This window comes from Gymnoscopelus braueri (assembly GCF_963280865.1).
Source record: "Gymnoscopelus braueri genome assembly, chromosome: 9".
In the NCBI taxonomy this organism is placed as follows: Eukaryota; Metazoa; Chordata; class Actinopteri; order Myctophiformes; family Myctophidae; genus Gymnoscopelus; species Gymnoscopelus braueri.
In genome coordinates this window covers 35787699-35800246 of record NC_137610.1, presented here as the reverse complement: position 1 = coordinate 35800246, position 12548 = coordinate 35787699, and the positions used below count along the sequence as shown (strand labels likewise).

Here is a 12548-nt window from a genome sequence, read left to right as displayed (position 1 = left end):
TAAAGTTATACCACTGAATATAAAAAAACAACAACTTGTATTTAGAATGTATTTACAATGGAGAATGACACACATTGAGGGGAATTCAGAGTCAAACAACATGAGCCAAATTGAAACTCATCTGTCCGTATTAGGCACATTAGCCAAATGAGCTACTAGGATACTACCTAGAAGGTATATTTGAACATTTATTTAACCAGGAAAGTTGACTATCGACACATACTGTATGACTAAAATACTGATAAAAGGGGAGAGTAAAATTAAATGAAATAAAGGAAACCTGCCCAAGCGGATGCGTTCATCCAACTCCAACAAGGCAATGTCGTAGCTCATGGGCAAAGCATGCTGGTACTTGTCATGTATTAAGACAGACTTGATGAGGAGGATCTGCTCCTCTTCATCACGTACTCTTTGATCAAATTCTGCCACCACCACGCTCACTCTGATAAGGAATTCCCTACAGAGCAAAGCAATGAGAGAAAGAAGTTTCAGTTCATTGACTACCAGGTAGAAAATAGTAAATTTTAGAAGTCGGCCATTTCCTTTGGGGCCATTCCACTGCAATGGGTTCTCAGTGCAGTGGTTCTCAAACATTTTCTCATGTCAAGGACCCCCAAACTGATACGTATCAGGCTGTGGACCCCTATCTGAAAATATTTTGTGCCAACCTAAAACCTGTCTGGGGTGCACACAAAAGCCCAAGTAGACATTAAAATGACCCAGAAGGGTTTAAGTGATATACCCCAATGAACACATTTTTCTGGGGACCCCCTGGAATCCCCTGGAACCCCCTTAAGGACCCCTGGGGGTCGTCGTCTGACCTCACTTCGAGAACCACTGAGGTAATAAACATACTTTGAGACGGATGTAAAGCAGTGGGCAGCAGTCATGATCCAGCGGTCAGACACGATGGCCCCTCCACAGAAATGAGAGCCTTTGTTCCTCAGAGAAACCTGCACAGACGACACAGAACATCGACAGTGCCTCGAGACAAATTCATCACAAACACCTGAACATCGATACAGTCAAGCATGAAGCCACTGGCTGAAAAGAGCAGATACAATCCAAGTGAATTAGAATTAGGCTGAACTGAAACACCAAACAATAGTTGCAAGAGGAGTGCATGATGTGGATATAATTGTGTGATTACCTCCTACATTACACACCTTTTCCATCCAGCACGTAAATACGAAATGTAGCCTTTTGACATAGTATCAAGGTTATCATAAGGATTTAAACCTAATGCTATTTCTGTGTGTATGTGTGTACCCATCAGACACAAGATCATTTCATTCCAGACCTACAGTATACAGTAGTAAACCACTTCAGCCCTATACTGTCTTACAAAAACTTTGAAGAAAGCTTGAAAAGTTTGAAAATCTGCCCAAAACCAGGGTTAATGTGAGTAAAAGAAACAGATAACTGACCAGCCATGGGTGTGACCCGTGTCTGGCCTCAGCACCTCCTACAATCCTGAGAGTATGGTCCATAGGGCTCCTAACCCGAGGGATGCCGCACTTTGGCCCTGGTTGGGAGGATAACTGTGGTTCTTATGTTTGATTATATAACTTCCATAAACTGAGCCAGAAAGTGTAGAATATGACAACCACATAAATACAATAAACATACAGTATGTCCGATAAATCCAATTAAGCTTAACACAGCCTGCATGCCCCGCAAGCTCCACGGCAGACAGACACTGAATTCATACTAATTACATTTATATTCTAATTAGCTCATTTAATCTCTTCAGTTTACAGTATTTTATTACAATAGAAGTGAAAAGGCCCGAACCGCTGACCTAGGCTCTAATGTAGCCTGACAGCGCATGGCGGGTTCGAGTCCCGTTCCCGAGGGTCTTTGCTGCATGTCTCTCCCCATCTCTCTCTCCCTGTTTCCTGTCCATTTCTACTATAAACTATAAATAAAGGCAGAAAACGTATAAATAAATATAAAAAAAAGAAGAAGTGTAAAGTACATTTTAATTATAAAGCACCTTTCAAAACGTCAGGTATGTCATCACTCACCAGTATGAGAAGCATGGAGAGCAGTGTACACCCAGAGGCTGACACAGATCACAGCTGCAGGTGTCTTCATCACTAGAACGCAAAACTACTAGAGACAAAATGGCTTATGTGGCCCTGTGTGTGTGTGTGTGTGTGTGTGTGTGTGTGTGTGTGTGTGTGTGTGTGTGTGTGTGTGTGTGTGTGTGTGTGTGTGTGTGTGTGTGTGTGTGTGTGTGTGTGTGTGTGTGTGTGTGCGTGCGTGCGTGCGTGCGTGCGTGTGTGTGCGTGCGTGTGCGTGTGCGTAGAGTGTTTTGTAATGGGTCCCTCATTAACAAGAGAGTAGAAGAAAGGAGAGGGTGTTTAGTGGGAGGGAGAGAGTTAAAAACGTCACATCGCCATACAAACAATTGTCCCTTCACAGAAAGCGAATGCTTTCCCAAGGTCAAATACGACAGATCGTAAGTCGATCCTGCTTGTAAAACGTTGAGGAGAAACAGAGTTACAGCTGAAAACCGGAGAACTTGCCCTTAGAGACAAAGGTTTACAGGAAACCAAATGTTTTACTGCATTCCAATAGTGGGCTGGCCTGGTACAGCTGCCCTGCTTTTGTAGAAGAACCTGGGCTGAATTAAAACATTTTGTGACATCAGTGAAGTTGGTGGATGTATAAATTGTTGTATGATGGTGTCGTACACCGGTAGTGATTTGTTGTGAGATCGGCTATTTTAGGCAAGTCACGCGTTGTATAACAGAGCATAAATTAGGCATGATGTCTAATCTATGCAAGGTGTTCTGAACTTATAAACCAGCTATTTTCGGCGCACGACATAGTCATATGACAAATTGCACTGAGTGCTGTTTGGTTTTCTGTGAAAACTATTTCTACTTTCCATACCTGCTTGTCTGTTAACATTTTAGGCAAATTGAGTTGTAGTACATTCAATGCTTTGATGCATGAGATTGTATCACCCACAAATTGTCCATTTAAGATAAACTGTGTTTTAACAAATGATGTTTTGACGGTGATGTGTTTGCCAGTGGGAGTCGGAGAAAATGTGAAAAAAGGATAAGCCAAGAGATGACTCAGAATCAGAGCACAGACAGTTCTGTACTTGCCTCACTGAAAATTAGATAGACTATTACTATTACAAAATATGCATCTGCTCTGACCCAGTAATGTAGTTAGTGGAGCAGTAAAGGAGGGCTTGAGGGAGTACTGTAGTTCATGCAGGGATAAAGAAAAAACCCAGTCATGCTCATTTACCACTGTCAGCCCTGCCACCACTGCATCTCCACAGTTAACAGATCTATCAATAATAATAACACAGGTCACAATGTCTGCTTCACATACTGTACATCTACAACTGATACAGCTCGCTGCCGGTCGACAGTGACATACAGTACAGTATATCTTACGGTCACAAGCCTGATGCTTAGTCGACTACAAATGAGGTCAACACAGCTCTCTCTGCCACTCTCTGAAGCTGAGCATGAATGAGTGTCTGCTGCATGATTTATTTATTTAATTTACTTAATAAACAATCACATAATCATTTTTTATCATGTGGATCTCGGGATCCACATGGGAACGGCATGGCTCCAATGTGGATCTCGGACTTCATGTGGCCAGCCTGTGACATCAGTCATCTATGATGTCAGTCTTCTATGACATATCGATGTCGTATGACTCCAATTTTCCAAAAGATCACACAGCCAGACAAACAGACAGAAAAACAGACACACTGACAGTCAAACAACACACACACACACACACACACACACACACACACACACACACACACACACACACACACACACACACACACACCTCTTAGAGATGGCTAGACTCCTCCAGCCACGCCGCAAAAAGAGATACAGTACAAACACAGTAATGGAGTCTCTCTTTTATCTTCCCTCATCATAGCCCATGTGGCTCCCTACTAACTAAGCCCCATAAGCCCCTGGTTCCTGTTTTTGCTGCTCAATGTTCCAGGCAGCCCCAGTGGGCATGCCCAGTTGTGACTCAGCAGTGGGCAATGGCCATGCTCAGTTGTGATTCAGCATCCAGCATGGTTGCTGTGCTGCAGATACCAGGTGTTGCATACATTAAGGACACATGTTGATGGTAAGGTACTGTATTTAGCATCTGTTGTTGAGGAGAGTGAATGGGAAGGATTTAGGCACAAACACTGATGTCAAGAGAGATTTAATTCAATGATAACACTTTTTTATTTGTACATACTATAAGCACTTTACACAAGTGCTTGAACAAAGAAAATTCATTCTTTTAAGTTTTTTATAATTATGGTGGCATTTAGTGCAGCTGTCTGCTAATTTGGGGTATAATGTCTGTACAGCATTTGTCTTTGGGTTTACTAAGTGCAATAGAGCTTCAATAAGCATTTAATGTCCATGAATTCTTTGTATAAGCTGGCAACCTAGCTGCACTTCATCAGCATGTTTCATTGTAAGGGCAGTTCACACAAGCAGGGAAGATGCCAAAAGCTGTTAACCCCATGCACACTGTGCTAAACATCCATTGGCACAGAGTGCTGTATTGTTAAAATACCTATTTTGGGAAAAGCAACAAAAAAGAGATACACAATAGGAAAATGCGAGGGAAATTGTTTTTGAAAATGTATCTTCCAGAAAGTTTGTAAACTGCTCTACTAGAGCAGTAGCTCCAGTGGGTGTAACATAAAACCTCTCCATTGTGCAACAATATCCCGTCACAATCCCCAAGGTCAGGTTGCACAGCAACAAGTGTCAACTAAAGGCATCATGTTCAGATTGTGGAAGGATTAGTATTTAAATGCAACAGTTATCCTGTCACATCTATCCCATTATGGGTGTGTCTAGTAACGGGCATTAACTAAAGCCGTCATTCCAGTAGCCAGTAGTTGTTATAGGGTGTTTGCATTAAATCTTAATAGAGCTGTTCAACAGCCTCCATCTCAATCTCACTACTTGGTCTGGTTTTTTAAAGCGGAATACAGAGATTTCTTATGCACCACAGGAAGCAGGTCAGCTGGATAAATAAAGGCTAACTAATAGCTTGTTTATTATACTTTCAATAGAAAGGCGAAAACCTTGTTACTTTTGGCATGAACAAGCTGGTAATTATGTTTACGGTTTAAGAACAGTATCAAGATCTTCCCAGAAAATATACACATCTCCAATTCAGGCATATGATATAACATTGTTTATTTATTTTTGGTTTACAAACAAAGGCACCCATTGATTGAATCTTTTTTTTTTTTTCATTTACATAGACTGCAGAAAAAAACTTAAATTCCTCCATTTCAAAGCTGAAGAGATAATGGCCTGTGATTTATCAACCTACCCTATGCAAGTTTGATGACTTTGAACCACTGACCATCCAAACCCATCAAACATCATCATGTGATGATGTTTGATGGGTTTGGATGGTCAGTGGTTAAAAGTATTATCAACTATTCCTGAAGTAAATGGGTCCAGGGCAGGCCTCTGGTCAAAGTATCAAGACGATACTGAGAACCCCCCCCCAATAACTACCTTTGAGACAGGTGGTAAATAAATACAGAGGCCAAGAACTCAGAAGATCTTGATAGTTAACAGCAGGTTGGTAACAGGATACATGTCTTATTCATGGGAACAATATTCAAAACAAGAATAAGAATGGCAATAAGAATGCATGTTTTTAGCAGGCAAAGAAGCGGTGAGAAGAAATTGTTAAATTAACATACGAGTAGCCTACAGTATTTATATAATTTAGGCATAGAAAATAGTAAAATAAAATGGTGTCAAATCCTAACTTGATATAGCCTGGTAAACCCCCCTCCCTCCGGAAATCTCATTTGCATTTGGTTTCAGGAAGGAGGGTCTGGGATTGCTCACAGAGTAAAGCTGCCCGAACTGCTGCGCATTCGAACCAATCAGCGGCTGCTAGGGGCGGGATCATCCAATCACCTGCCTAGTAGCTTGAAAAAATGAAACTCCGTCTGTCATCGATTCTGCGACCGGAGTCTCAGATGCAAGTACGCTGTGAAACAAAATGTGTGTCGCAAGCTTCTTCCATTTGACGGAGTGAGGTTAAACTTGATATCCATGAGTCATAATTAATGACTTCAACTGACATGTCCTGCATACATACTATGTAATCATGCAAGCAGACCGTTGTAGCTTCCACAGATTTCATATCACGGTTTGTCCCAAAAAAAAAAGAATGCTGAATGATGTTAAGACATGTGCAATAACCTGATTGATTAAAAACAACTGGTGTGTGATCCTTTAGCCTGAATCCCTGACATCAACACAGAGAAACTGGACAGGACCGGTCCATTACTCTCACCTCTTAAGCATCACTAGTAAGACAACCTTGAAGAAAGAAACCCTGAATCAATCCCTCCATTGCTTCCGTTTGATAAGTAAAGCAACAATATACAGGAAATTGTACACAGTCTACAATTATCATACACCACCAAAAATATCCCACTGTTACTTTCAAACAATCACAAGTACATGGAATATGAACAGCTATAAAAGTTAATGTAAGGAATGGATTTATCGCAAAATATATTCATCCAGAAGATAAAAGGACCACGATAAACCACTGATATTATTGGAAGTACGAGCAACTACTAGAGTATTTCGTTGAATTCTGGAAAACGAAGGAAGCGTTCACCTGTGCAATTAAGTCAGAGGGCTCTTGTTCTATTACATTCAGACAAAAAAAAAGGGGTGAACATATTGCAGTTATGTTTACATCTTATGTTAAGTACAATGATTTACAGCAGCTGCAGTTGGTTCAGTGACATTTATGTCCTCAAGCTTCTCTTTAGTAAATAAATATCCACGCAATATCATTAGCATAAAAATACTAGATTTTGTATTTCTTTATCGTTACATCATGAAGTCTAAAAGTCCTAAATAGAGTACACAAACGGATTAGAAAACATGGATCTGACTGCTCTTATATTGTTATATATATACACTGTATTGACAAAGTTCAGGCACAGCATATGGTTAACCCCCCACCCCACCCCACAATGAACCTATTCAAACCAAACCGGAACATGACAAGATTTTGGAGACTAAAACAACTGCTTCATGACAGACATCCACACAACATCGTTATGTGTTCTTGCATTGTACGACTTACATTTGGAGTGTACTCACCACACCAACTTTAAAACAACCAAAGATAAGTGCCCAGAGCCACATATTAAACCTTTAGACATATGTGGTTGCGCACAACAGTTGAGACATCATAACCAAGTACACACTACTACCCGCTTTGGGCATCAAAGACAACGCTGGAGTCATACAGTCAGAATCCAGTATGGTATCACAGAACAACTTGTTTACAGGTCCAAACAGAATGTGATGCAATGTTGTTTTATATCAATTTTAAACAGTAGTCAACATGCATATTTTGGCCTCAGTACAGATTTCTACAGTATATGATCAGAAAAGATTAAGAGGATTAATGAACAGCATGGTCATACAAAGACAACATGCAAACCCATGGATAGACTGACTACTAAAGCAAATAAACAACAGCCATAATAAAGTTCCTTTGACAGGTATAGAGAAAACAATTAACCATATTTACACACCGGTTATTTTGCTCTTCCTTCGCACTGCCCGACAGGTAGGGTTTCCCAAACCCCCTCCAACCTCCCAAAAGTAGGACATTAAAAAGGAAAATGGCGACAATGTGATGTGACTATGGTCAAGGCCAACACAAATAAACACTTTACTTGAAAAATGTTGACCTAAACACAAACCATTGTGAATGGCACAACCGATGCTTGCATCACACTAGCCTGAATACAGTCCTTACCATCCTTAATTCACTAAAGATAAACTTATATTGGGTTTGTTTATAATTTCACCTACCAGGCATGTTGGAGGCAAAGGAACCATTCCCAAAGTGCAAACTCTCCAAGCTAATCAAGGTATATCAAGTTTACCTTGTAGCATTTCAAAGAAAGATTCAGACTCTTGTGTATTCCAGATGTGACATTTTCAGCTTCATCTACTGTTGTCTCAATTTTTTTTTTACTATGAGCCAGTTAGCAAAGAGGTATTTTGGCAAAGAAATACTTTGTGTAAGATCATCAGAAGCAGATCTCAAACAAACAGAAAGAGAAAAAAAGGAAAGAAATGTGTATAAAACCACCTGTGAGATCTGCTGACACAAAAGCAATCACACTAAGTATTCTTTAGGCACAGTATAAAACAACAATGACGTTACAATCCACCTTGTGCTTGGTCATATCATTAGTCGTATCAGAGAGCTGACTATAGCCTGTGTCCAACTTAAAGAATCAACTGGCTGTTGAATGTGTTTTTTCTCAGATTCAAGCAGAAAAATGCTAATGGTATTCACAAAAAAGACCAATGATAGCCCAAAACCCAGAGCTGGGCAAAGAAATCTAATAGCTTCCAAACATTTGCAATGAATATAACTTCGATAGTTATCTGAAACTAAGCCTCCCCACCAAGCAATTAGCAAATAAAATACAAAATGGGTTGTTTCGTGTCCTTAACAGACTAATTAACATAATGGCCTAGCTACCATTAAAACAACTGTTAGATGAAAACATTGCCAGACTGACAATGATGCAGTTCTGAGATTAGACAATAAGAAACTAAAAACCTTATTTAAAGGGAGAAAATTAATAACACAAAGGACAGGCTAGGAACATTTCATTTGATGGAACTGAAATGTAGAAATGCCTCTGCCAAGTAACCCCACAGCAGTCAGGAGGTTCACATAGCACGCACAACTACATACGAGACCACAAGACAGACTCAAAATCGGCAAAGATATTTTTTGCAGCAGAGCATCATCCAATGCATAGTTTCCTGCAGTGAGGCATGATCTGGAGCATGTTGAGTGTGTCTTATTCTTGGGGGGTGGGGGCCTGCTCATACAGGAGAGAGTGAACTGGGAGCTTGAATTGGGCGTATGGGGTCTTGTTTCTTCTTAGCTAATTGGCAGCCAACTTGTTCAGTCTGGGTCTGTCCGGGCCCAAGATTGTTGCTTTTGTGCCAAGTCCAGATGCTATGGTAATTTCAGAAATGCTGGGGATTCATTTAGATTAAGTTAGATGGCTGTGCAATAAAAGACTACACCAGCAGATGCTAGTCCATGGTCATACAGTAGTGTGTAGCTGGTGGTTTTAATGCTTCCTTTATGCCTTGGTATCAGGGTAAACATGTAGCCAAAGATAGGTAGCAATGCAGACTGGTATTAAAGTCTGCAAGCCCAGGCATCACCTCTACTGCAGTCTCCGCTTTGTCCTCTTCATTTTTCCATTCCTCATGTATTCATTCCTCTATTCCCGGTTCATCGTAGAGGAGGCTCTGAAGTATGAGAGGAACTTGAAGCAGAGGCTGACCACAAAGTACCAGATGTTTCTGGCCATCAGGGAGCGGGCGATGAAGACTCTCCAAATCAGGACCACCATGATGGTATTAAAGGTGTAACGGATGTTCCTCAGCCTAGAGAACAGAAACAGTTTTGGGAAAACTCACAATGGCCAAAGAATGAGTCTGACATTTAACAAGGTACACCAGGCTAATGACACGTTTTATTTAAAGGAAACAGTGATATAGTAGTCTATACTAAACATTGAATTCACTAACTGCTGACTCTGAGGTACATGCTTGATCCACATAATACCCTCTCATCACATACTCAGCCTTTATTTTCCCTAGCTGGGGGGGGGGGGGTTAAAAAAAGGACAGAGGGTGATAACCTAGCTGGCACAGATTGGTCAGCTGCCATATTTTCCCTGGGGATAATACGACAGCTGACCAAACCGTGAGATAAAGTGCCACCATGTGCTTAACTGTCACCATGAGTGACCTTACTGCTGAGGGAACTCGCCATGTCAAACATCAGTTGCCAAACACGGTTGCTGTGGATGGTTTGGTAAAATTCACAGCAGAGGCACTAGGGTTTTACCATTTATCCAGGCGCAAAGGAAAACACAGCGCACAACACGTGTTTTCAGCCAACTCCCTCCCCATACCGTTGGGGAATACCACTTGGACTACCATTTCATTCACCACTTGGGGGCAGTTTCTAGTTGAGAGTACCTGAATCATTTATTTAATTCATGTGTTGGTCAAATGCTATTTTCTCATCCTCTGTGTGATTAAATAAGGCTATGGGCATGCGATGTGATAAACAATCACCCGTCATTCACCGTCGCCCTTGTTATCCACCCCGAGATGAAGACAGTAGTGTTGAAACACATTGATCTATTTGCACTACCCACTAGGAATGATAATCTGACCAATACAGCCACGCAGGGAAGACACCGGCACAGATGTCATCCCCGAAGTCACACGCAGAAGAGATTTTAGTGGTTAACACATTGACCGCCGGGCCCGTAGTTCTACGGGCCGTTAAATCCAACGGTAAAGCGCCGATCCCGTAGCCTACGGGCTGTGGTGCTTTTTCCTTTTTTTCGAAAAAAAAAACTTTTTTCAATTTTCTAGTACGGCACATTTCATTGTAACACCACCGGAAACAGAATTATTTGGGATCCGGTTTTGACGATCACGCCGGCTCCCATTCTAAAGCGCACACTGAGACGCCATTTTCTTCGATTGTAGTTTTTCTCCTCGCTGATCACTGTTTAACATAAACCGTTCTAACTCAACAATGGATGCCCCGTTTGACACGTGGTTTGGACTGGTAGACGCAGGGAGATGTCCGCGATGTTTACAAACAGTGCACAGATCAATCTTAAGGATTTTAACGAGGTCTATGGCGACGTGAAAAAAACAAAAAACAACAATAAAACGTTGGCACTGGTGAGTACATTATGAGATTAACCTCTGGCTGTCAATGTGTTAATGGAAGGCTGAATGATGTTAAATGCATTATGTACTGTATATAAGTCGAGAGGATATTTAACTGTTAATCCAGATTTATCTATGCTGAGCCAGAGGAAGAAAATGCCTGCTCTTGCCTCTTATATATATAGTACAGCAGCCTCCTGTGGAAGTCTCATTACTGTGGTGTGGCTGTATGAGCGTCATGTCTTACTTGTTGAGGTGTTTGCGTGCCGCAGGCAGGCCGGACAGGTCTTCATTGAGGACGTACTTCTTGGTGCCCATGCAGTAGCTCTCCATGTACTCCGCCCAGTGCAGCTGACGCACATCAAAATTAAACATCTAGGGAAACAAACAACAAAGGGAACCCGTTTCAACGGTGCCGTGTGGAAAACTGCATAAAATAATATCATTGCATAGCTTTTTTTTTATTATTATTACAGAATTTAATTTTAAATGGCCAAATTGGAAATGCAGTGTTTCTTAAGGACAAATGCTTTTGTGTACTCCTACAATACAGAAAGTGCCCCAAAAAATTGCAAGAGCGATACGAGCAATGGAAAAATTGTAATCCAGTGCAAAAACGTACTGTCACTGCAACATTAAAACCATATCTACTGTGGAAAGGAGATAAAAGACTAGTCTGTACGTTTATTTTTATGTCAACCTTCTTTCCAAGGTTACTAAAAACGGAATCACAGGCACAACAATGTGACCATTCACTGCAAGCAAAGTCACTGAGATGAATCACTCCATTGTATCCAGACAGATATGCCACTATGCCAATGGTACATTTTCATCTGCAAACTCCAGTGTGCACGCCTTCAGTGCACTTACCATTGCCCTACCCCCACCAGACAAACAGAACAATATTGAATGACACTGTGTGTGAGAGAGGAAAATGGTTAAAAGGAGAAAGAAGCAAGAGAGGAAATCAAGTGACAAACAAAAAAGTAACTAATAACATTTTCAAGATATTTAGTATATGTGCAGCTTCCCTGCTTGAAAGGGATGGTAGAGTCCATAGGAGTTTTAATTGGATTTCACTCATACAATGACCACAACCTCTCATCGTTTAGTTATTTTTTACTTTAGGTTTGGTAGTTGGGTAGTACAGTTGTACAGCATAATGTGAAAAACCTTAAAATGAAAACAAAGAGTACGGGGCAGTTGTAACACTCAATAATTCTAATCAGAAACAAGCTAGAGTGATGAGACCTCCTCTGCACATGCTCAGTAGGGTCCGCTCTCTGCCTATGGAAGAGTAGAACAATCATTTCACCTCAGAAGTTTTCAACATACACTGATGTAAAAGTACATTTTTGGATGTACAGTATTTTACTTCTGCTGTCTAAAGTTTATGGGAACGACTCTGTTGACTTTGATTAAACAATGAAAGTTAAATATTTCAATAAGTATAACATTTGTGGAGGTATTGTGGCCTTACTGACAGTGTGGGCATACAAAGTGTGGCGCTGATCGGTCCAGCGTTTTCCGAGATTAGCACCACACACACACACACACACACACACACACACACACACACACACACACACACACACACACACAGACACTCACTCAGCTAGCCTCTTGCACAGCCACACTGTAGAAATGTGCTCAGTAGAGCACAGACTAGACCTTTGTCTACAAGTAGTTGCTGTGCTTCTGCCACCCACATCCCCTTTAGGTCAATATAACTTAATGATG

At 41.0% G+C, this 12548-nt stretch overlaps 2 protein-coding genes across 3 annotated transcripts in view; both read right to left on the bottom strand.

Moving 5' to 3' along the window:
- Positions 1–143: 143 nt before the first annotated feature.
- LOC308091915 (ovochymase-2-like) lies at positions 144–1665 on the bottom strand. Its single transcript, XM_080437668.1, has 3 exons — positions 1428–1665; positions 856–953; positions 144–457 (listed from the first exon to the last, which is right to left on the bottom strand). Exons 1-3 carry the CDS (start codon positions 1488–1490, stop codon positions 193–195), a joined length of 426 nt encoding a protein of 141 aa, XP_080293794.1. The 5' UTR covers positions 1491–1665; the 3' UTR covers positions 144–192.
- Positions 1666–5185: 3520 nt separating this feature from the next.
- Positions 5186–12548, bottom strand: part of far1 (fatty acyl CoA reductase 1) — a 42836-nt gene continuing 35473 nt past the window's right edge. For both annotated transcript variants that reach the window (XM_080437952.1, XM_080437951.1), the window contains 2 exons: positions 11056–11183; positions 5186–9497 (listed from right to left, as the gene is read on the bottom strand). In XM_080437952.1, the coding sequence (XP_080294078.1) occupies positions 9332–9497; positions 11056–11183 (294 nt within the window). In that variant the 3' untranslated portion in view covers positions 5186–9331. The remainder of the gene's footprint in view (positions 9498–11055; positions 11184–12548) is intronic.

Excerpts from the sequence above, each read along its gene's own strand:
- LOC308091915 (XM_080437668.1), bottom strand. The coding sequence starts at position 1,490 with ATGGACCATACTCTCAGGATTGTAGGAGGTGCTGAGGCCAGACACGGG. Across the intron at positions 954-1,427 it reads ACGGGTCACACCCATGGCTG|GTTTCTCTGAGGAACAAAGG; the intron begins GTCAGTTATCTG and ends TCGTCTGTGCAG. Across the intron at positions 458-855 it reads TGCTTTACATCCGTCTCAAA|GGAATTCCTTATCAGAGTGA; the intron begins GTATGTTTATTA and ends TTTGCTCTGTAG.